The sequence below is a fragment of the Ptychodera flava genome, chromosome 11 (genome assembly GCF_041260155.1).
Source record: "Ptychodera flava strain L36383 chromosome 11, AS_Pfla_20210202, whole genome shotgun sequence".
NCBI classification, from domain to species: Eukaryota; Metazoa; Hemichordata; class Enteropneusta; family Ptychoderidae; genus Ptychodera; species Ptychodera flava.
The window spans coordinates 25,571,288-25,597,370 of record NC_091938.1 but is presented as its reverse complement, the minus strand read 5'-3'; the positions used below and the strand labels follow the sequence as shown (position 1 = coordinate 25,597,370).

Sequence of the window (26,083 nt, the reverse complement as noted above, 5' to 3'; positions counted from 1 at the left end):
TACTTGTGGATTGGTTGTAATTTGGGGGTTACCGTCGCAGATCTTTAGGGACCATGGTAACACATTGGCCAGTGGGCCGCGTGATTGTACATTAGGGTCCGTGCTGTCTTCCAGGCCGCTATGATGGACACCATACATCCCAGCCGTGGCAGTGAGCATGTTCTTGGTAACACATTACCGTCCCTTGAGGTTTTCCAAATCTGTAACTGACGGTAAGTGAAAGGCCGCTCTGACGCCTGGATATGGATTTTGACCAAACCATTGTCTCTGCGTCGTTTATTTGTGATAATATAGCGTTATATTGTCCCTATTACTACACCATGCACTCAACATTATCAGTGTCTACGAGATGAGAGGCAGTTTCTACCATTTCTTTTCAAAATCTTCAATTTACCAACAGGTAAAACATGCCAGGAAATGCAGAGTGTAGACTGCTTGCTGTAAGCAAATTGTTGCTGAGAGTATTTGTAGCAGTTGCATTGGTTGCAATGGAAAGACTCATATGTCAAAATTCTGTGGAAAAAATTGTAATATATCAAATGTCATTTTCTGTCATGAGGCGTGTGTTTCAAACTGAGACAAACTGCTGTTCTCACAGTATCGCCCATGAGACATCTTATAACTCATTAATAGATGGTGTTCCAGTTCTTCAAAAAAGTAACAATGTCCTGCGCTCAGAAAGTAAATTGAAACTTTACAGGAATCTTAGTCTTGTATTCAGGATTAATGTATGAATCATGTAAAAACATTAGCTGCAGACTTTCCATGTGCATATGTAGAAAATGTTTGTTGAAAAATTTAATACTTCCCATTTTGAAAAAAAATACCAATATATAACGTAAGTTTTTCCTACTTCAGTAATTCAAACTTAATTTCAGCAGACACTTACAATGTAGCTTTGAAAATTTAGCAATTTTAACTTTTCCATCCAGTTTCCAATGAAAAGAAACATATATCTAAATCACTTTTGACAAGATGAGCAGTTAATTTCAAGGCTTCAAGTGAAAAACCCTTTTGTTTAAAACAAAACTTTTGAAATACCTAGAATTTACAAACAACATTTATGGTACTGTCATACAGAGAGGTTAAAATTAGTCAGTGATTTTAGTCAAATAACTACTAAACAAAAAGGGTCTGGGTGATATAAATGCCAGAAAAAAACAATGCACTGTACTTTATCATCTGTCTACTTAAGATTGTTTATTTTGTAGAGTGGATAGGTTTTCTAGGGAAAGTACCCACATGAAATCGATAACTAACTGACAGGGTCTGTGATGACTTGCTTTCCCTAGAAGATTTTTTCTGACTAATGGAAAACAGTCAGTCTCTCTCTCTCTCTCTCTCTCTCTCTCTCTCTCTCCAAACTTCAGTGACCGCATGCATGCTTTTCATCATATTTGTAGAAACACACAGGGATATCAGTATCCTTTGAACATACCGCAGCTGCAGAGGATTGCCGATAACTTGACCCTGTGACCTCTGCATTATGGTACAATGGTGACATTTGACCTGTAAGTGTAGGGAAGTGCGAACTGTGTACTTTACGGATGTCAGACCTGCGTCTGCTCAGTCATGTATGTACATACAGCACCGATATCTTACACAAAATTCACATTCCTATATAGAGAGCCATTTTACCATGGTGTGCCTTTAACCCTTTGAGCGCCACAGTCAGTTTTTGTCACCTACCTTATATTAAAATATAACTCAGTCAATTTTTTCAGATTTTTGCCAAAAAATTTTTATAAAAAACTGTAGCCAATATAATGTAATGTCCGTTTGGTCCAAAATTATAAAAAAATGACAGGAAAATTCATGAAAATTGATAAAACTGTTGCACTAAAATTTTGATGGGAAAAATTACAGCATTCAAAGGGGTAATTAAATATATTTAAAAGATTTTTTGGAAATTTTTATCAATTATACACAAATATCATAAATGCACCATAAAAATTTGATTCTATTGCGTGTAATAACTTTTGTATATCAGTGGTACATTTATATTAGGAAAGGGAACATAGCATCCTATTGCAACTTTTCAAAATTGAATTAAAATTCAGGAATTGTGACTCAAAGAGTTCAGAACAGTTTGAGACAACACTACTGGCAAAGTAGCTAATCTCAATTTGCAATGCTAAACCAGGTCCCAGCTGCCGTTTTCGTAAATGGGATCAAGTTTGTGGGTGACATATTCTATGTGCACGATAGGAAATCAACAGCCTGGTTTGTTCTGGAGAAGTGTCCCTTAAATGGCACAAGTACCTCAATGTCTACAGTTTAATGATTGGAAGTTCAATTTCAATGCATGACTCAAAAGCGATGCAGTGTCTAAAAAGTGATGTACCATTGATTCAAGAAACATCCATGCAATTCAAGAAAATCTTACAGATAGCACGTTCTGGTAAAGGGCTGATGCAACGGACTCGCAGAATTCAGAAATGTCGCAAGCGAGATGGCGCTTACTCTGCTCAAAAGTCATCCTTGAAACTTGAAGATCAGCAGGACAGACATACAGATGCCCCTCAAGTGCATTTTAAAAAAAACCAGTCCTTTAATGCATCATTCAGTTTAGATATTTACTCAGATTTGAGAAATCCAATATGAGTACAGAGGCAGCAAGAGATCTATTCACACAGGTCAGAATTCTGTTTGCCCTTTTGACCAAATGCAACCGATCTGAAGATGATTGTTTAAACTGTTGACAGCTAATAAGTGTTTTTATGATCTGAAGATGATTGCTTAAACTGTTGACAGCTAATAAATGTTTAAAGTCACATCCGATGACGGGCCTGAAATTGTTGTAGGATGTCTTGGAGGAGATGATTAATATTGATTTGGCCTGATAATGTTATCTTTTGATGTAGTTTCAACCAATATTCTAGACTAGTGGCAGTCCTGATGCGTATATTGTCCTCATAGGTCACTCAGTTATGCGTGTGTTTTATATCATATATCGTGCTGCTTCTAAAGCAGAGTCAAACGGCAAAAGAACACGACTGCAATGATGTTATATTCCCTGCACTTGCTATGATTACATTATACAGATAGCGTGACAAAATGCAGGCCCCCCTCCTCCCTTCCTCCCCGATCCACAAATCCATGATTTTTGAAGCACTGCAGAAATTGCATGAAGAAAAGACTAAACGTAAGAAATTGAATTATTCAACGTAATATACATTATTAGGGACCATCTCATATTGTCGCACAAGTTCAAGAAATGAAAATACTTTGGATCAAAACCCCCCTGCCCCTAAACAAAGGTTCAACAGTGCAAAATGTGCCACATTACATCATCAAGTAACTGATCACAAGTGTCATAGAAGAGTCATTTTAATTTACTTACCCTTGTTGCATCTCTGTGCTTTTTTCAGTTGTTGACAAAAATTACCCTTCCACAAACTTCTAGTAATCTCTAAGGAGTTTTTCAAAGAATTGCTGTAAGTCAGCAAACTGGTTTACCAACTAGAGTCATTTGTCCTGGTAACACCGTATGGAGTGGTTTTTTTTCAACATTTTCACTAAGAATTATGTGCGTTGTGAAGACTGCAGTATTCAGTGCTGTTTCGTAAACACACAGTGAAAGTGAAATGATGAGATGCATGAGTGGCTAAGGCAGGCTGACACCAAGCAAATTGAAAAAAAATAATTTTTTGATCTTTATAGTCGCGCCAGCGGCTTACTGACTACGTATGCGCTTATTCATAATATACTATGCGAGTAACCGGAAGTGTACCCTTCTTTCTCATTGGGCGCCGCCATCTTTTTTTTTTGAGTACTCGTAAATAAACAAATACGAAACAAATTACTATGATAGAACATGCCTTTTATAAAATATACCTCTTTTATTAGCCAGTAAATGTTATTATACACCTTGTCGCTGATACAAAGTATCGTTGATATAGATAAACGGAGAAAACTGTCGTGCATATGAACGGGGCATACGCAAAGAATGCTGGGATTGAATTATAGAAGAGCGCCCCCTGTGTCAATAATTAGATTCAAAAATTGCAAGTTTTTAGACGGAACGCTATAGTTTTCAGCTTGCAAGTGGAAGGTGGGCAGTGCGGTTACCATTGCAATGATAATTATTGCATAATACGTCCCTTGTTTAACGCAATAGGCTGTTATCATTGTAAAATTGCCAATTTTTGTCCAAAATTTTTACACGCTACAGAAAATCTATACCTGCCTTGCTGCAGGGTTTGACGTCGTGTAAGTACGTGAACTGCTTTCATCAGAGGGAAACTGGGCATAGTTGTCATATAAACGTTTATGAAGTAACAATTACAGTTTATCATGAATCAATACAAATAACATTGCCAATCTTAAACCCTGGCGCGACACCAAGGGCTGAGCCCTATATAATCTTATTTGATAAATGAATAATTTAGAATACAGTGTTACTGTCAATAAATTGTGTTTGGGAGTAAACACAATAAAATGACACGAACGAGTTTGAAATAGTTACTGTAAAATGTGTTGGTACGAGTATGCAGTTTTGATTGTTTTTACACGCAATATAAAGAGAACTTGTGATCACAAAATAAAAATGTGAAAGTGAAGTCCACGAATTGAACGGAGGTCAAACCCCCTCTCCCCCCCCCCCCCCCCATAAATGAATGAATTACGCTCTTTGAACTTTGACAGTCTGAGACGGTCCCTTAGACTCACCTAAGATTTCTATATCTTTTCGTATCCAAAACCATCAAAAGAGCCAGGGAGATCCTTAACCCTTTGAGCGCCATAGTCAATTTTTGTCCCCTATATCAAAATATACACCAGGCATTTTTTTTTCTAACTTTTGCTAAAATTTTGATAAAAATCTGAAGCCAATAAAATGCAATGTTCATCTGGTCCAAAATTGTCAAAAAAATTACAGAAAATTTCACAAAATTGGTAAAATGTTGCACACTATAATTTTGGTGGGAAAAAGTACAGCGCTCAAAGGATTAATATCGGATATGATCTTATGATTGTGTGTCATGATCAGGTTAATTTGTGATTATACAGTATGGATTTAGGGTACAGTTTATTAAAAACTGATAAAAACTTAAATAAGACTAACACATAAAACTATTTAGAAGAGTATTTAACCCTTTTCCTGCCAAGTCCATATTTCACCACCAGGTCAAGATGGTTAAAATTAATGAAACACAACATATTCCATATGGTGTATTTTAACATAATACTGTACATTTGAAAGCTGTTTTAAACATAAATACTGTAGATTTTTTTTTTTTGGACTAAAGATGCTATAACATACCAAGCCAAGTGGGTGAAAATACGTCATGTTTTGGCTCAATATCGCTTTTTACTGACTTGGCTGATGGGGAAGTGATACTGTCTGGCAGGAAAAGGTTAAATCTACATTTTTACGGCTAATCTCATAAGTGCATATATGCTTCTCGGAGACCCCAGTAAAGGTTATTTTGTGAAAAACATATCCACTGGTGATATTTTAGTATCAATAAAGATATACGTCATAGAATGCTGAAATGCGTCATATAAAATGATCCTTTCACGCCTAAATGGAGGCAATTGTTACACGACTTTCAAAGAATCATTCACCAGGCTGTGAAGATATTTAGGGAAAAACCGACATTAAATCTCACGTATGCTTTGGTGTGCTCCATATTGTATAAAGAAATCAGAATCTGGTATCTGCTGCATTTAATTGTGATAGATTTTGATCAGCCGTGTGAGCCAGTCTGTATTAACTTTCATTCTGATGTGTTTATTAAATGAAAACATATTTAGTGAAGATGGGTCTTCATAGAACTCATCACGTTCAGGGTCATCTACCCTGCCTTTTATAGGCATCACGCCACTTTTAGTAAAGATGTAATTGATAAGAAATTATTAGTGTAGACAAATGTCGCTTTTTTCATCATTAGTGCATTTTTGCCGCTGTATTTGGTTTTTTAATAGCTGTAAATTGAATAAAATAGCTTTCATCACAATATGAATCAACCTATGAGGTTTGCTTTGACTGATGTGTGGATGCACAAAAGACATTTTAATATGTTGTGAAGCTTAAAATTATCATTCTGTGGGAAATTTACCATTACTACAGGCAAACGTAAGAATACATGTAGCCATAGTGTTTTACAGAGGGCATACCCATGTTTGTTGTGGAGCAGTACAATCCATGTACCTTTACACTTGTCTGCCTGTAATGTCAGTCTCTCTGTTTTTATATCTTTTAACTCAACATACTGTATCAAATTCTCATTCTGTTGTGGTGAGAGAAATTGCCCTATGATTTGTTTTTTATCATTCTGGTTTACCAATCCTCTGACTTTGTCCAAGTTGTGCTTTTTATTTCAACTTCAAGTTTGAAATGACAAAAAGCTATGCATGAGTAGATGTACGGTACGTATCTGAATAAATGTGTTTCTAATCCTGTCTCTTCATTCAAACTCCAACTAGTCAATAAATTTGCACTGAACAGATTCAGTAATCATTTAATTGTGTTTAATTGGCAAATTAAAAGTCACTAAATCACACAAATATTCCTTTTATATCTCAATCACCGTTTTATCAATGTAAAATGCAACTGTGAAACGATAATTTCAAGTCTTGACATACCAGAGTTTTCTAGTGCACTATCACAATCATGCTGTTGTCCTTGGTTAATCTGCTATCTATCCTTTGATTCACCTCTGGCAAACAATGAATTTGTCTTCTAATCTCAACAGAAGATAAAGCTTTGACTGCCCAACTGTATTCTTACGTTATTTCTCATTGCATGTTATATGCATGTATGTGTCAAACAGCTAACTGTATTTCTTATTTTAAAATCCTTGGTACAATATAATATTTTACGTTGATGGAACAAGAATGTCTAAGTTTTAAGCTTATTCTTCCAAAGTCATGAATGACCAAAAACTAAGAGCAATGATGAGAAAAAATGCACAAAATATTAAACAATTTGCAAAACTTTTAGCTGGAAACTACATGTGAGACAATTATATGCAAGGAGTAACTGTGGGTATTTATTGGATCAGAAATTTTGCAGTCATTTTGCGGGATTTTTAATCCCTACTTCTCAAAGGCTGCATTAAATTTACTTAACGTTGACTACATTTTTTGTATCCATTTATTGTTGTTTTGTTTGGGGCAGTGGCGGGGGGGAGGAATTTAGCAGTACTTATATTTTCTCGCATTTCACCTGTTGATTGTACGATGATCTTTATAAAATGGCTGCCACCGCATGGCTTTTGCTACATGTATCTGCTCAGCTTTGTTCAGCTAGATAAGAATCTTGATGAATGAATGTTGATGTACACAGGGTCAGTTACACCAAATAAGATAATCCGACAAACAAACACAATTAGAGACACAGTAAAGGATCTGCAGATAGTACATTGAGATAGCTGCTATTGGAGGTTGGTGATTTTTAGAGCTGTGATTTTAGCTCATATTCTGCCTACAGCAATCAATATCCATTTTCTACATACCTATTTTCTGATATCATTCTTGTTGAATGTCAACAAAAAGAATATTTTCAAAGTGCTTGTATCATTTCCAGAGTCATTTGACATGATCGCTGTGACCTTCTGTGACCCAGAAGATTCTGTTAAAGAAATAAGAGATTTCCATGACAAAAATATTTTCACATATTTCAAATTTAATGTGACAGGTTCCTAACAAAGAAGATAATGTTTTACTATTTTTCACGTAACCACAAATTATTAAGGAATTTACATAATGTACATTCTACAGCCTTCAACTCTGGCTTTCCTGTTTAAACTATGAATCATACTGACCACACAGCTATTGCCTGGTTAAAATCTTGTCCCATCTGTAATCAAGGGTCTGATTCCAATGTTAACAGCCCTGCAATGATCAACCATATCTCAACCAAAAGCCCTCTTCTAATATAATAAACAGCCATTGTTCAAGCTTATCTACAACCAACCATATAGCCTGACCCACAGTCTCTTTGACAGAGGGACTGTGCCTGACCTAACGGTTGTTATCATGGTAGACTCACAAGACCGGAGTTTCTTTTTAACCAACCCTAGCTAAGTCAAGAGTTTCAGCCATGAGTCAAATCAAGAATCCTCTACCTTAGCCTAATCAAGAGTCTTCCACCCTAGCCCAATCACTGATTTTTTGGCCTAATCAAGAGTTTTCTGCCCTCGTCCTATGCTATATTAGCTTCTGCCTCTAATAGCCTAATCAAGACCTCTCCTGCCCTAGCCCTATCGAGGGTCTTTATTTTATGAATAGCATACTAGGATGGCTCCTACTAATTACTGCCCGTCGCTGTCCGTCACTGCCCATGGACTGCCTGCCGGGATATTAACCTTCCAATTAGTTTATCAGTCGATATCTCAACACCAAAGACCACTACTCTTAATAAAAACAAACGAAATAATAGGTCCCACGTTTATTTTCGAACGAGTAGCAACGCTTATCGTGAGAAAAGAAAATTGCTCACCAAACTTCGCATTAGCAATCATGATCTAGCAATTGAAAAAGGGAGACACACTGTTCCAAAAACCCCAATTACTGAAAGATACTGCAATCAGTGTAACACCAACAGTATTGAAGATGAAACACACTTTTTATTAGTCTGTCAGAAATACAAAGTCCAAAGAAAGTACTTTTTCAGTAAAATCAATTTCCCAAACGACGATACTGAAAATCAGCTTATTTCTCTACTAACAAAACAAGAGTTATCTTTTAATGAACAACTTGCTGATTATATTTTTACTTTATATAAACAAAGAAATACCTAGTTATATTTATTATTAGCTACTATTATTATACTGTATAATACTTAATCTTTATTGAAGAAAATTTGAACTTATTTTTGTATCACACTTTTATTGCCACAAATGTGATGTAAATCCTATATTTACAAGCAAGCAATAAAATATTATTATTATTATTATCGTGTGATCGTACATGCAAATACCACTTACTGCCCGCCTGTCGATGTCCGTGACCACTGCCTGTTGAAATTAGCCTTCTAATTACTGTAATCAGTTGATATCTCAATACCAAAGACCATTGTATACTGTCTATAAAACCAACCAAATTAGTCGTCCCAGACCCAAAAAATGTTGATTTTTGAAGGAGCAGCAACGCTGATCGTATTCGATGCTTGAACATTGCCTGTTACTGCCCATCGGGAAATTAGCGCTCCAGTTATAGATATTGATGACAGCTCTGAGAGAGGACGCAGGCATTGCGATTAAAACAGACTCATATTTTGTAGTTGTCTATAAATATTGGTGGTCTTTGGTGTTTAGAAATCGACTGATTACAGTAATTGGAAGGTTAATTTCCTGACAGGCAGTGAGGGGAAGTGAGGGGCAGTAATTAGTAGGACTGGCTAGGATTCTTCTTTGTCCCTTATCACAATGATCTTATTCCTATTACAACTTAATCGGGGAGGGGGAGGGGGCGCTTGAACTTTAAACTGTTGCAGGGATGCAATGGGCCAAACCCGGAAATCGAATCGACCGTGGTACAAACAAAGCCATGTGCGCAAAGGCGCATAGACGTACGTGTATTTCCATACGCGTTAGTACACATGTGGGCTTGTTTGTACCTGCATCACGTGATTATTTGGGCGTACTGAGTGTGTAGAACGCATCGCGTCCTTTTTATTCCGGAATAGAACCATTTGTAAACATTTGTAAGCTGGGAAATGTTTTTCTTTGGTAAAGTGGTGAACTTGTGAAACAACTTGAAGCTATAGTGTGGTTGTTGGCAGAAGGGAAAGTATGGATTCTGGAGGGGGCAAACTCACATGATAGAGAAGGAGCAGCGGGGAATTTCTGAACTTGGGAGAGGGCCAGTGGGTAGTGGGGAGTTTCTTCCATGAGGAGGGTGAAAACAAGCAGGTGGCAGGCAGGGGGATATTCTAATCAAAGAGGGAGGGTAGTCTAGCATGTGTGCATACAGCTAGCTTTTGCTGTTCCCCCCCCCCCCCCCCCGCAAATGTTTATTTGAAAATACCTTAGAATGGTATATTCACATGTAGAAACACCTCAGCTAACAATGTTCAAAATAAACCAGTTGGCTGTCCTAGGGATGGTGGTTATAAGCTTTTATCTAGATCAGAGAAGCTGTAGTGTATGTACAAGACCTTTGTATGATACTGTTATGATCGGCCATTTATGTGTTATGTATTTGTGATGTCCCTTCATAAAAATAACAGAATTCAATGCTGTAAAGTGGTGTAACTGAGATTAAAATGACCACTATCTGTCTCGTTTTTGAGATTTCCACTGAATTGAGGCGACATTTCAAAATCAGATCAATATCATTGAATGGTGTCTATAACATCCAGTATCTCTCCTACATCTTTTCCTGAGCATTGCCGTCCTGGGAGTGCAGCACTTCTACAAACTGCTCTGCAGCACCGTAAGATTAGGAATCACAGATAACAAAACTGCAAATCTGTAAAATCTCACAGGTGTCATGCTTTCCATTGGCTGTTTTACATCTATAAAAGTAAAGTCTTGGAATAATGTGTTTGACTGGACTACACTGACCATTGAGATCAAATGTTGAACGGTGACTACAGGTGTGATCCAGCCCAACCCATTGAAAGATGATTGCAATAATGTAGATAATATTGTCTCACAAACTTCAATTTTGAAAATATTTTATTGTCTTCAATATTGAAAGTCAGGAATGTATAGAAAATGAGCAATATGGCACAAGGGAGAGTTGTTTTTGCATGTAAGCATTGATCAGCATAATGGTGCACATAAACCATGATGTTGATTTTTTTCAAATGAGCGATTTATTGTAAAATTGTTTCCATCATGCTTGCAGAAATATAAGACTTCCCATGGCCGTTTACGACTTCAACTGTCACTGAAACCTCTCATGATATTCTGATTTTTCTTAAACAGTGAAATCTTTTAAGTGAAAATATCCAATATAAAGCCAATATTCATTTTGTGTTAAATTCTACCTCACACTAAGATGCATGATAAAAGTATTTGCATACGGCTATCATACTTATAAGCGTGACAAACCAAATTTATTGTGGTCAGTGGGAGGCGGGTTTGGCTCTAGTGCAATTATTGTGTGAAAATTTGCACTACCTATATACACCTCATTTACACCATTGAAACCGTGTATATCTGCAGGATACTCAATCACTGTTCAGGCTTTGTTTTGAAATATTTTTAATTGCTGTTCAAAAATCTACCAGCAGTTGAAATATTTCAACAAACCTAAATCAGAAGTTCAATGTGTTTGGGAGATGTTCAATGTTCAACTTGAAGTTGAATATTGTATGTGCTAATATGCCAGACTGGCATACGGTTCAGTAAATATCTATTCTATTCTATTCTATTCTAATCAATCATAATTTTGACATCAAGTGTTCATAGTTCCAAAGTTTAATGAAAACGAAAGGAGCAGGGGTCAGAGGTCAAGACAATGGATTTTGCTTGCTACTTGCATGTTTAATTACCCATGGTGCCGTACACTCAGAATCTATCATTAATTGGCAGTGTACATATGTCAAACATATTTGTTCTGTCTAACTAAGGATACATGAAATATGGTGTTGATACAAGTATGCTTCTCAAAACAGATCGATTAGATTGATAAAATTTTCAATTGAAAAGACGGTACCAGCACCATGTAATTCAATTTTGAACATATGTGAAAACCAAGGATTGCAGACGATAGCTTCTAATTAAGTATATTTTGCCAGGGGATGGGTGTGCTCGTTTTCATAACATCAAATTTGTCAATCAGTACAGATGTCAGACTGAGGTTAATAAATACCGGCACATCTTTGGATATGAACAAAGGTGTCGATGTGATACATTTTTGTAATTTTGTGTGGTCAAAATGTATTTTATTGAAGATGTCTTGAAATGAATTATTCCACTTAATATTCCCCTACAGGTATTGTACAAATTATACATTTATGCCTATTTTCTCAGATTTAATAGATCAGTCATTTGATGAAAGTCCTATCTCTGTATCAACAGTATTCTCTAAGGCAAAAGAGTATGATAATGTTATTGATATTTGTTGGATTAATAAAAAGTGGGAATCCATCTCACCTGATGAGGACATCAAGGAATTTTCTTTTTGTGCAGAGAAAAAAAACACAACATTGTGAAAATAATCAAAGAGTTCTGTCATTGCGGTGCAGGAAATGTTGTGCCACGACGTGAAAAAGTTGGTCGTGGTTGTGAAAACCAATCGTAAAGGTCACCGTATCTGTATGACTACATATGTACTTGTAAACGTGTTGAAAGGAAACGGAAATCAACAGATTTAAACATTTACAGTGATCTCTCTGACCTTTGAATAAAAGCCAATAAGTATTACGATACTGAGTGAGGGCAATGTGGAACTAAAACTCTTTGTGTAGAAAGTAAATGTTATTTCAAGGCCCCGGGGTCACAAGGTCACATTGAGAGTTTCAGGGTTCAGACACCCACCGAGTGTTACACATGTACGCTATTCAGAAATGTAATTTAGTTTTTGTTAAATTCTACTGTCTTGAAACCTCAATTCTGCAGACTGAAGTGCATTGTGAAATGCGCATGGTAAAATCGCCTTTCAATCCAACAAGCGGTTCTAACAAAGCTTAGGAAAAGATAATTTCTGCTTGCCATCGAAATGGAATGATGAAATATTTACAACCGTATTAAACGTGTCATCTGGTTTTCATTAATCTTGGCTCGGAAGTAGATTTTCCAGGAATTCAAGAAGGATAAAGCAATTTGTCACCTGCGACACCCGTGATGGATAGATTTATGACATAAGACTTCTGACCTGAAGTGCGAATCAAAGAGACATTTGTTCACCTTTTGTGGCAATAATAGCGACACCAGCATGTCTCCGATGCGTGTCGGGTGTAATCTTTTTCATGGGGCTTGTCAACTCCCATTATCGGGGACCTAAATGTTTTCGCTAATCTTGTGAGAGTACTTTCCTGTGTTTATGTATCCAAGGCTCAGCTGTGTTGATTCCTCAGTCATTCTAAATGACCTGTAAATCAACCGCTCTATTTTTGGAGCCCCGCACGGTTTGCAGCTATTGACTCTAAGGCACCCGATAATTATTATTATTGACTGTTGCTAATCAGGCGAGAATAAATCAATTGTTGACCCCCTCGCAGTAAATCGCAGTAATCGTTAACTGAGGAATTTTATTTCCCTTTTATTTCCGATCGCACAGCTAGTTTGCAGACGAGGGATTGCACAGATGACGGCCTGCATATTCAACTTCATGAACTTAGAATGTTAACTTGTGGTACATGTAGGGAATGTGGCCATGTTGTTCATGGTCGCATAAATGGTTACGAACATGAAGTACATGTGTTGACCCTTAGTTACGAAGTCAGATAAAAAGTATTTAACCTGGAGGTTTAAGGTTGTAGACCCACTCATTTCAAATAGATATATAATTTCACCTAAATGAGAAACAAAATGAAAATTTCTAACTTTGGCATTTTAGAGAAAATATGTAATATGACTTAACCGATATTAGCACCTGTTCGTTTATATATCTATATATAACATATATTATTTTTGAAATTGCTCAGTATTTCTTTTGATTGTGTTTTCTGAATTTTGACACCGTGGCTACGGCTGTCGCCGGCAGTATCAGTTGCCATGGAGATAGCTTAAACGCTGCTGTCTCTGTATAGAAATCCCCAAAGGACCTAATATGCATACGTCTTACACCGAACGTCATCGCCAAATATGATTTCATGGATGAATAGTGCTCAGCATATTGGCCATGGAGTTGATTCATCGTGTGATTGCTCATGGTGTTTTCCTGATATAGTCCAATATACAGAATAACAGTGATGCTGATCCATTCAAATGTGACCAGAGACGTTGGGTGATGTTCCTTGAAAGATTCCAGAACAAGATTTAACTACTGCACTTGTCCCATTGTCATGATTTATCTTCCAGGACCTCATTTTAACGTTTCAATTTCTTTTTTCAATCTGATCCATGATTCTGTTGTTGTCATGGCAACCAGCAGATTTCTTATCAATGTTGCGCCCATGAGACAAAAATCTGACAGGTCTGATGCATGTGAAGTTAATATTTAATTTTGTCAAACCATGGTCGTTAGTCTGCCCAAACAAAAGAAAATCTTGCCCAGGTTATAAAAAAAGTGATAAATTTAATTTCTTACAGAAAATTAATTTTAGATCTTGAAATATGTGAACATCTTAAAATTACCGTAAAGTGAACTGGAATGATTTTGGTTGTGAAATTTTGGTTGGAAAATCTGTCGGCATTTCATCTGCAAAATGTTGTCACAATTAAATTAATGCAACAACATTATGTTACAAGTTCATTATTATTATGATTTCCACTATATGTTCAATATATCTTTATCGAATACACAGGTCAAGAATATTTTGTCTTCATTATGTGCTAGGTCTAGGATCTATGTATTCCAAGATTACCGTAATGCAATCTTGCAGGTGTGCTCTTGGACGACTTGCCAGGACCAAACTGAACAAGCAGTGGTCTATGCAGAGCACAGAATTCCAAAAGCAAAAGTTTTAGTGTTCCAGCTTGCTGAAGCAGAAATCGATTTATTTTCAAGATTGCATTGATGCAATCAAAATTTCCTCATAAAAATAGTTGTAGATTACCACTAATAGGAGCATGACAGGCAATAGCCAGGGGAGAAGTACTGTTTCCGATGAGAAAATTTAGTAGAAATTTATTACACTTTGAGACCGACTCTCTACTTAGAATTCTTATTAATACCACAAAGTTATAAAGCTTATATTTTGTGAATGTTTGGAATAATGATATCGTATGAACTGTTTTAAATGCTGTATGATTAATTCTTCAGAAACAATTTCAAATTCTAAACTTACACACAATGTTGTTCTTCTGATATTCCAGCAAGCCTACAAAATGCACTTTATTGACATCTTGATCAGTGTAACCTAATTGTTTACTGAGGACAATATTGCTCTAGGAATTATATTATGAGCTTAGGCTAGAGATTCGAAAAGCTTTCAAATTTGCAATTTAAGTGCACTGTTCATGAAAAAACTTTTCAAATATGCAGAAAGTGATAGGTGGCTGTTTGCGATGATAAAAAATTTCCATTTTCCATCGTAGAGGGAAATATTGATTAAAAAAGCTTGCTTCACATCCCTGCAACCCGTCATAGCAACAGCAGAGCAGCTACGTCCCTTTAGAAACAAGAATGAAATTAAGTTCAGCCCATATCAGGTATTCCCACAACGAGATATGAAATTCCAGTGTACTGGTCAGTAATTTCAGAATAAACTTTCATGCCAAGTGTTGAATTTGCAATAAAGTATGGTTGAGAGCAGTGTCAAGGTCAAAGGTCACACATTTTCAAAAGGAAATCATATTGGAAATTTGCTGACAAAAATCATTTTCGTAGCACCTCAGGACAAGATCTCTTTCTAACCAGATCATAAAACACTGCCAGAGAAAAACATTAAAATTGTTTTTATTTATAGTAATCTTAATTTTAATAAAACATATGATATAAAAAGTGTGTAAAAACTATCAGATGGCTTAATTTAAAAACAGAATTTTAGAATACCTATTCAATGTCCTCCAAAGTGAATGACATATAAAACACAGCTTACAAGATGCCGTAGAAATGCAGTAAATCTGCTTGCAGGAGGAAAGGTAGTCAAACTGTCGCAGATATCAGTCACACGTATTGTTTCAAGTACTTTTGCACAAGGTCAGTAGGCCAAGCACACATTTCACTGAAAGGGTGAACTCTGCCGATGGAAGCCTGCAGTATAATCGATGTCACCTCTGATTTATGGTCACTGCGCTGCCAACAAGGTTATACGTGCTGACTTTAAAGGGTAAATCTTCTGATCTCCACTGACAGGTGCCTGGTCACTTGTAGGCACCTTTGAGTAAGCAGTGGGTACCGTTTTCTAGTCACAGTTCACTGCCTGTGAGTATACAGCCATGTTATGTGAAAATCGCTCATCTGCAAATTTTTTTCAGGGATTTCCCTACGACACCTAATGAAGTCCCTGTTTTCCTATTAATATTAATATATCTATCATATTTATTTTGTAAATTCTGTTTTTATTGATTTTTAGTAGCATGCGCAGAGTTGAAGGGGAACAGGTTTGATTTTCTCTGAAACAAAAATCGCCGTGGCAATGACGATATAAATAAAAAATATATAACATTCTCGGAAGAATAAACAAATTGTTGGTCTGGCTTGTTCTCCGGCATGTTTGTTTGGTATCCAGGGATTCTTGTCAAGATTCTGTTGCACATTGGTTGTTTGAGTTGTATTTATGTCATTTTTACCGTCCTCCAGTCTCACTTCATATCATTCTTGAAACATGAACACCCAGTAGGGGCAGGCCTGCCATTATAACGTGGAGACATGAGTCGTTTTGATAGCCATCTTGTGATTGATCACCCTACATGATAGCCGCTGTATCGCGCTGTCGTAAAACACGCCAATCTCGGAGAAACCTCAGTAAACACGTCCATGACAATGTCAGCTGTTGGGGTCAGAGGTCAAAACCCAGCATCTCAACCTCAAGCCGGCGTGAAGTTGTCCAGGGGTAATTTGCGTTGCTTGGAAACGTCCCGTCTGACATGGTGCCGCTAATTTTTCTTGACTCAATGAAGTGTTGTGGCCCACTGTACCTGATGGACATGTATTAAAACGTGTTTGCTTAATAATTTTAGTCAACAAAGGAATTTAATAAGAAAAGCAAATCACTGGATGGAAAATTAATCAGTGCTAGCAAATAGTGGTACTGTTACATGGTACAATATAATCCAGGCACTGTTCACACCTGTAATAGCCAGCTGTGATGTATTCAAACAAAACAGAGACGTTTAATAAATAATGTGGTTTTTTCGGGGCCAAAAGAGAAAAACTTTTCTCGTCCTTGGGCATGTCAATATAGCCTATCTGCATCAACCTTTTCTTCATGTTTACTTGGAAACAAATAGATTTGAAAAATCACAATGTGTTGTGTTTTGCTGAAAAAATTAAATATCTGTAGGATGACACGTACACAGGGCACACAGTAAGGGAGGCTTAGCACAATTCACCATGATCTGTACACACGGAGATCACTCAGTGACTGAAGCAAATTTATTCTGTACAGAGAACAACTCGGTCCATATTTCAAAATTCTGGCAACATAGTTCTTATAATCATAATTTTCTGATTTCCCACTGTGAATAATGAGAAGATCAACCCCTTTTCCGCGGAGGAGATAGCAATTTTGTAATTTTGTCGACATAGATTTTTGACAGCCATACACAATATTTTTAAGGAAACTAAGGGAATAAGTTGCATCTGTGTTGGCAAAAGAAAGGGTATTGATTTTTTTTAAATGTTCGTAACAAAGGAAATTTGCATGTCTGACAGGTGGTATGATGAGACCATCTTAGTTGCTGATAACTTTATCTTGACAAGTGTGCAATTTTTAGCACCTCCAAACATCGACTTCTCATTCAATTTACTCTTGAATTTTAAACATAATCAATAATTTTGGAACATAGTTTCAACAAATAATCCTGAACTTAAATTTTAAGTTAAAAATTGTTATGAAACTGATAAAATTGAAAAAGCCTTTAGCAAAAAATGTCTGAGTGAACAAATCAAGGGGAATTGTGGGTAGCCTCACTTACTGTGGGGCATAGTTCTCAGTGAACTTCTGGTTTTCATCTTCCAGTGTGTCGGAATTACAGCTACATGGGAACATTGCTGCTTTTATCATTTTCTTGTCAGTAATTGGATCTTGTTAGCTGAAAAAAAATACTGAAAATAATAAAAACTGCATCACCAGATCATTTTTGAAAGGTGAAGGATGAGAAACAAAACCTGTAATTTTTTTTTGCATTACTCTTCAGGCGAAGTATGTACATCATGAGGTATGAAAAGCAGCAAATTTCAGATAAAACAAGTACTGGTTTGCTACCTTGTAAGGATAGCATTTCTACCGGGCTTTAATTTCTGTGATTTCAGTAATTTATGCGATATGCTTTCATTTTATATTCATTGCTGACGGGAGCTCACAATTATAGGTTCTTTTTTTTTTGTTTTCCCCAATTTTTTGATACACGGCATTCACAGATAAAAAACAGTCAGAAACAGTTCAAATGAAAGTCTGGAGTTGGTAGCCAGAGTCTTGCATCTGAAAAAGTAATAAAATGTTGAATAATGTATGTACACTAGGTTGCAGGGTGAGAGTATAATATTTTATTCAATACATGTTGAAAGCTTTTCGCATATTGGTTTGCACCTACAGTGGCCTATGTATTCTGGCATACCTTTCTTGGTTTCAAATAGAAAAATGTTTCAAAAAATTTCATCATAACAAATATATGTCACCAGCTAGTAATTGTCTGTTAAAAATACACACAGCTTCATACTCCTTAATAAGCTAAGATTGCCGATGAATTTGATTGTGTGCCGATTTTGACCAATTTTTTGGCATGGAAACGAGAAAATTGCCTGTCAAACTAATATTTGTGCCTGACTTGATGGATGTTGTAAGCCTCAAGTCATATTGACAAGCAGATTGGTTACTACAAATCTGATATGTGCTCAGAATTTCTGATCAGAAAGTTGTTTGCTGTGTGGTCAGAGCAAAAATATCATGCTTGTTGAAGTGCCTTACAGTGGCTGATAGAATTCTTGTAAACTGTTTTGCTTAGTCGTTGAGCACATAGATCAACCCATCACCCAATACCCGTGAACCACATGACCCGCCTCGACCCATACACCTATTAATACCAAATGCTCAATTTACGCAGCCTGTTGCCCACAATGATGTTCAACCCATCACCCAATACCCTTGGACCAAGTTACCCACCTTGACCCATACTTCACCTATTGATTCAAAATGCTCCATTTACGCAGCCCGAATCCCGTTCAACCCATTACCTAATACTCATTAACCACATGCCCATTTACCCAGCGTGTTACCCAAAATCCCGTTCAACCCATCACCCAATACCCTGGACCAAGTTACCCACCTTGACCCACACTTCACCTATTGATTCAAAATGTTCCATTTACGCAGCCCAAATCCCGTTCAACCCATTACCCAATACTCATTAACCACATGCCCATTTACCCAGCCTGTTACCCAAAATCCCGTTCAACCCATCACCCAATTCCCAAGATAAATATTTCTTGTGAATCAGAATGATAGAGTTAAAGCCAGGGTTTGAATTAAAGGTATTCAGTCGCCTGTTTTTAATAAGCCAATCACAGATTTTACGCGGGTGGCCACTTTTTAAAAAGGACGCCCCCACACGACCAGCCATGGCATACTCAGCAGCATAGACCACTACATGTTCTTTGACGTATCAAATATGGAGGACCGACAGCTACAGGTGTTACGGGGTAGTACGCTAAGCCCCGCCCCTTCACCATATATGGAATATGCAAATTTACGGTGACCGTGTACCTTTAAGAACAAAGCTGAGTTGGTAGTTATGCAAACCTAGGCATGTTCTATTTTTTATTTTCACAGCAGTTTTTCCTGAGTTAAAAACAGACTATAGTTCTGTGTCTTGTCAGTCACATTGAGTTTTAATCAAGAGGAAGGATTTTAATTAATTTAATTTCCCTGAATAGTAATTAGAAAGAGACTAATGTTGACGCAATGAGTTTGTGATTTTCCAAATTAAGACACTAACACTGGTCTAAATATAGGGAAAATGAATTAATTCAAGATAATTTGATCATTGCTCTACAGTTAAGAATGCAAATAAACATGCCATGAGAAAAAAATTTGAGTGATGTACAAAATTATGTAGGACATGTTAACCATGACCACTCTGTTCCCCATGCAACTGTACCATTGGGAATTCACTGCTACAGTGAAAGAATTAAAGAGACGCATTTGGTCAGTGACTGGAGTCACTTTTCCCCTTCTGCAATTTGACGCTTGAAAAGACCCTGACATGCATCAAATTGATTGAATTGCGTTTCCACGCGCGTTATCGACTCGTGACTGCCAGAAACTTGATTTGAAATGTCGTAGACATCAATTATTCTTAAAGCTGCTCTCCTCACAATAGCCTGGTGAAGTCGCAGCCGTGAGGATTGCCGGAAAAAAGCAAGTGGTTTTTACGTCCCATCATTCATTTGCCGGAGAAGTGGAAATGAGTTCTTGTTTTCTAATTCATTATCCGTCTGTCTCCATTACAGGATCCCTTTACTGCGTTTCATCCAGACAAGAATTTTGTGCGGAAGTTTCTGAAACCGTTGTATCTCGGAGACTTGGCGAAGGATGATCAAAAACAAGTGAGTGCTGTGCAATCTCTTCAAAATCCACTCCTTAAACTTGTTCACCCCTAATTCCCTGTATTCAGGTCAGCAATCACCATGGATAACAATGGAATTGGGCCAAACCATTGTGGTGAAAGGGTTAAAATATGGGCTGCCAATGATTATAAGGCAATGCATGCCACTGTACAGAAAGTTTTTAACAGGGTCTTGAACAGGGTATGTGCACCCCCACAAAGTCATCGAATTTTAAATTTTCTTTGAAAGAAGTCCCTGAAAAGTCCTGGAAAATTAAATTGAGTCCTGGAAAATCATGGAAAATTGATGAGCCTCCAATAATTTTCAAGTCACAAGACGATCAGTCAAGACATCGTAAAAACAATATGTTTGGGCTATGATATCGTAACATTGATTTGTTAATAAAGTGATATATAAAAATGATATCTTGCAAAATGATACCTGGACAGTAGACTTTTGGACCCTGAAAAGTCCATGAAAATTGATGAAAATGTCCCAAAAAGCCCTTGAATTTAAAGTGACTCTGCATCTATGGACCCTTCAGTTGAAATTTTTTGCTATGACTTTTACCAAGGAAATTTCAAAGCATTTTCTTCCATAAAAATCAGAGATCTCTTCGCCACGTTTGTGATGAGTAAAACAACTCATCTAAAATTTACTGATATTGGAAATTACAAATGGCCGCCGCTCTACCCTGTATTAACTGCACGGGGAAAAATTACATTTCTGATTTGAAAGATTTCTTAATAGTGAGACAGTGAGAAGCTGATTCACTCCACAGGCTTTAAGATGAGTCCACAAAGATAGCAGACCAGAAAAATATTGTTAAATTTTAAGTATCCTTAAAATTGTCCCCGGAGGCACACTCTACCTCGAAATCGAATAATTTTCATCTCAAATTGCCTCTGAAATGTCAAAGCTTATACATTGAGGCTCTGTGACTGCACATGATTAATATCGAGCAAAGTTTCTCGGTAGAATTGTAATTTAGTCGTAACCTGATACATGGAGCAATGCAGTATATTTGCTGTCTTCATTTCTGTAAGCATGGTCTGATGCTTGTATATCAAATCATAAACGCTAAAGATAGCCCCGGGGACAGATTTTCCAGACTCACTAAGTCTTACATCCTCACTGGCCTACAGCTTGTGTGGACATATTTTGAATGCTTTCAAGGCAGAAAATTCAGCTTTCTCGATCATGTTTCCAGATATTTGATTTTTTTTCCCCTGTGATCAATACTGAGCATAATGAGCAGTTTGAATTTCAGTTTATTTGATGCAATGAGCCTCATCTAATCTAAAATTTGTAAATAATCTTTATTCTTGATTTCCCAAAAGGAAATGGTTTGAAGTTGCCCAGAGGAAAGTATGAGGTATACAGATGCAAACATGGTAAAATAAAAATAAATTTTCCACAGAGCACATCTCAGCATACACGTACTCGCAGTGAAAGACTCTCAAACTTTACTTCCATTGACATTATTGCAGGCAGAAATTGTTTCCGACTTCCGGGATCTACGGAAGAAAGCTGAGGAGATGGGACTGTTTGAACCCAACCTGCTCTTCTTTGGAGCCCACCTGGGCCACATCATCTTACTTGAGCTGCTCGGCTGGTTAAATCTCTTGTATTTTGGGACAGGATGGGTCCCTCTGCTGGTCACCGCATGTCTGCTCACAATCATGCAGGTATGTACCGTATATAAATGGATTTCACTAAATCTGATCAACTTTCATAGCTTTGAAACAGTAACCTGTTTATGATATTTGTTCTTCCGGGAATGCAAATATGAAAGTGCATCACTCGTTATCCAATTGCAAGCATATATCGAAATAGAATTTTCATGCTACTCAACCACTTCATGATTTCTTTAACAACCAGGCTGCATAACATAAAATGTAATATGTACCGATGTGCAGGCACTGAAGCTCAAAGCAGCTTAGATATAATCCTCGTGTTTCAAAACTCACTGCTTCACATGTAAAGCCACAGTGCTTTTTTATGGACAGCAAGACAGTACACATCATAATGTTACAGTTATAATTCCACTTCACTGGCAAATTCAAGCCAGCAACTTGTCCTGTCAGCTCTCTTTTACTTCTAAGCATACTCAGATTATTCAGGTTCACTTATCTGCAAATCGTTTGTGCTTTCAACTGAATCTGTGCCTGGACAATCTTTTCTGGCACACACTTAGCTTTCATTCCTACACCCCTGCCACAAAAAAAATTTGTTTGTGTGTGTTCAAATTTGTTCAGCCTCTGTGTGTTACCATAATTACTTCTCAATTCATTTTAAGTTCAGTGGGATTGGTAATACTGTCACATCGTTTACGCCTGATAATGATTTCTACGGTTATCCCAGGCACCTTCTGGTGCTTGTAAGGTTTCTATGAGTCCCGTTCACACCCCTGATTCCCTATAGACTTAACCAAAATTACAACAGAAAACAATAGGGTGAGATCAAAGCGTCACAATGTAAGGGGGTAGTAAACTTTGTTAGACTTGCCATTGACCCTGTCACACTTTATGGGTCTATTAAACTTAATGCTCATCTTTAATAGCCAAGCTTTGTTCATTTGGACACAGACGTTCTCTATGAATGTTGGATTTAGGAGATGTGCGAGACTGACCTACTCATGCAATTATAAACCTTATGGATCAGTCAATGCTTCATGCTTTTCAGAAACTGAATGCCCAGTCTCATTTCTTTCTTATTTACACACAATTCTAAAAAGAAATAGCCAAGATTCTCATATATTGCGTGTATAGTGCATCCTATATTCTAAGAGACACATTCTCTTTTAAGAGAAATAAACGAGAAACGTTCGCTTGTTATACGATAGGCAGGTGAGAAATGGGACGCATATATTGAATGAAGTTCATTCTGTGTTTAATCAATATTTTCCTTTCATTCAACCGCATGATAACACACCTGAGGAGTGATAAATATCTATTATCACTCATGTATGTTTCATTATACACCACTTAGAGGTAATAAATTACAGAATATTAACGCTTCTTAAAATAGCTTGACTTTATTGCAGCCACATCTCAGACACCCGTAGCATCTTTATCATGCTATATTCTAAACACTGACTTTTTTTTCTGTTGTCTTTTCTTCATATTCTCTCATTCTCTGCAATCTGTCAAAGATGACTGCCTCCCATCATCCTTTGCTCTTTCTGTGTGGAATATTATAGAATGGTAAGATTCTATCAAAGATTATCATTTTGCAAAATGCTTTATATTGTGCTTTCTGTGCAACTAGCTTTAGCAGTAGCCTGTAGTCCTTCTAAAATCCTGCGCTGGAAAAAAATTCTTGCTCAGTTAGGATCTGCTGCACAGTTCATCTGTAAATTTACCAAATGGGCAGTGACCATAACTTTGAAGTAACCATAAATTTTTAGTGGTTATTTTTGCTAAGAATGTTTTCTCACTCGCAGTAAGCTAGTAAAGGGGTTCCACTCATTCAGTGAACCACATAATGAATCGTGTTTAATACAGTGCTTTGTTTCTGTGCATAAAATATCATATCGCTTCGAAAAATAAGCAGAGAAATCCTCTTTGGGTACAATAGGACCAATGACTCCCCATAGGATTGACACCCCCTGAGATTTCCATGAGAGAATAAGATGCATGCGGGACATGTTCAAAATTTCCGGTGAAATCCTGCGAACATATAAAAGGAGTTCCATCGGATTCCTGTGGGATTTACTCTGTCCCATAGGATTCCCATGGAATCTTTTTGTAATGTATCGTCGAACTTCATTCAGTTGTCAGCAGTGACAAGGCACGCATTAAACATGTACAGTCTGTATTGAATACTTTACTTTTCAAGGTTCGCTTGGGGAGTGCCGTAGGACAGATAATACGACTGCCTTTTGTTGGGCAGATCAGAAATGTTTCAAAATTATTGCCAGGAAAATTCCTAGCTACGACATGCTTCATGAAACTCATTTACCCGATGTCTATTTCTCTTCTTGTGCACCCCATGGGAATAATTTTCATTCATTTTGTATTGGAGTACGTTCTGTTTTTGCCTGTCAGTATTCTGATGTATTTCAAAAGGTAAGACTCAATTTTGAGTATCGCAAAATGCCAAGCAGTACAGACAAAAGAATATAATAGTTGATGAAAAATATGAAAAGTCAGAGATATACGGTATATTTGGGGGTTTGCTTGCAATTGGCTGCTACATAATAGAAGACTCATGGTTGAAATTTCATGCAGAGTAGCTTTCACAAAGTGTACACCACAAGTCCTCCCACTGTGACTAGCAATATTGCAGACACAAACTGAATTTCAGTGTTTTTGATATTTTCTGCAGCTCTCTGACTCTGTCATTGAAAAATGTAAAAAAGTGGGTTTCCGCGTGACTATTCCAAGTGTGCTAGAAATTTTTCTTGAAGTGCAGTCAGTCGTACAGAGTGCATGATCCTTAATAAATAATCTTGTGTCATATCAAGTATTTCACACTATCAATAGTATTATTTGAATGTCACAGATATCGATGTAAGAATGGTTCTGCGTGATAACGATTGATAATAAAGTTCCCGGAAATCTGTTTCATGGAAGCTGCGGTATAACATTTGAATTTGATTTCAAGGTTTATCACGCTTTAAAGTGTAAGGACATAGGCTGACTGTAAGGCTAATATTGAGTTTTTTTAAAAAAACAGACTGCTCAAAAGAGAAAAATGAATATACTAGGTAACTATTCTAGAGACTACCAGAGAGGTGTCTGCAAGCATTTTACCACACAGTGGTGTATCATAGTCCTATTTTGATGCTGTTGCCAAATCAAAGTTGTTGAACTTCCAAGTGAAAGATAGCTGTATTTTATATGAAGACAGGGTGAGCCTTTAGGCATTTGATTTTAAAATCTTACCATTCTGTGCCGGTGTGTGGCCTCATCTTGAATCATCTAGAGAAACTAAGTTTCAGTCTTGTTTTTGTGATATTAGAAATACAATATTTTTCCCATAGCTGACTCAGAGAATAATTGCCACGGTTATTTTCAAATATTTGTGAATTTGAGCCAACTTGTTTCTCTGGTTCAAAAATTTGACCTGTGGCTCATTGTTTTTATTCACCATTGCAAATTTAAAGAAAGAAGCTGGCATTTTCCTATGGCAAAAAACATTAGCAAAAGTTGAAAAAAAATGATTTTGAAAGATAAGTATTACCCATGACTTTTCCTCATAACACAATAAATCAGTTCTACATAATGTGATGAAACTCATTTTCAGTGTTGGGATGTGTTTTAAGAAGTATATGTACAAAGGAAGTCAAACTATTCTTCAAAATGGTGGAAAAAAACCCCACAATTTTAATGATTAAATAACTTTGTGATACTCTCACAGGGAAATATCAAGTCAGAACAAAGTTGTCAAGATCTTGTGCAGAATTCGATGTAGTTTATTTTCAAAACTTCATGTGAATGAATGTACGGCAATGAATCTGAATTTCATCTCTAGAGCCAGATGCTAAAGATGAAAGTGACAAAGGATATGCAAATTTACACTCACAAAGGAATGATTGCAATTACGGACACTGACAAATTAAGTGATAACACAACGAGTAGTCGAGAATACCAAATGAGTAATGCGGTGTAATACTGTAATTTGCTCATTGTCTTGGTTGTCAAGATCTGGTGCAGAATTCGATGTAGTGTGTTTTCAAAACTTCATGTGAATGAATGTACGGCATTGAATCTGAATTTCATCTCTAGAGCCAGATGCTAAAGATGAAAGTGACAAAGGATATGCAAATTTACACTCACAAAGGAATGATTGCAATTAAGGACAC

The 26,083-nt window shown here is 36.8% G+C and overlaps 1 protein-coding gene across 1 annotated transcript in view; it reads left to right on the top strand.

Annotated features, from left to right (window-relative positions):
• The window catches only part of LOC139143924 (acyl-CoA 6-desaturase-like), a 59,265-nt gene that overhangs the window by 23,614 nt on the left and 9,568 nt on the right, over window positions 1-26,083 (top strand). Inside the window, exons 2-3 of the mRNA XM_070714538.1 lie at window positions 20,179-20,274; window positions 21,765-21,962. Coding sequence (XP_070570639.1) covers window positions 20,179-20,274; window positions 21,765-21,962 — 294 coding nt within the window. The remainder of the gene's footprint in view (window positions 1-20,178; window positions 20,275-21,764; window positions 21,963-26,083) is intronic.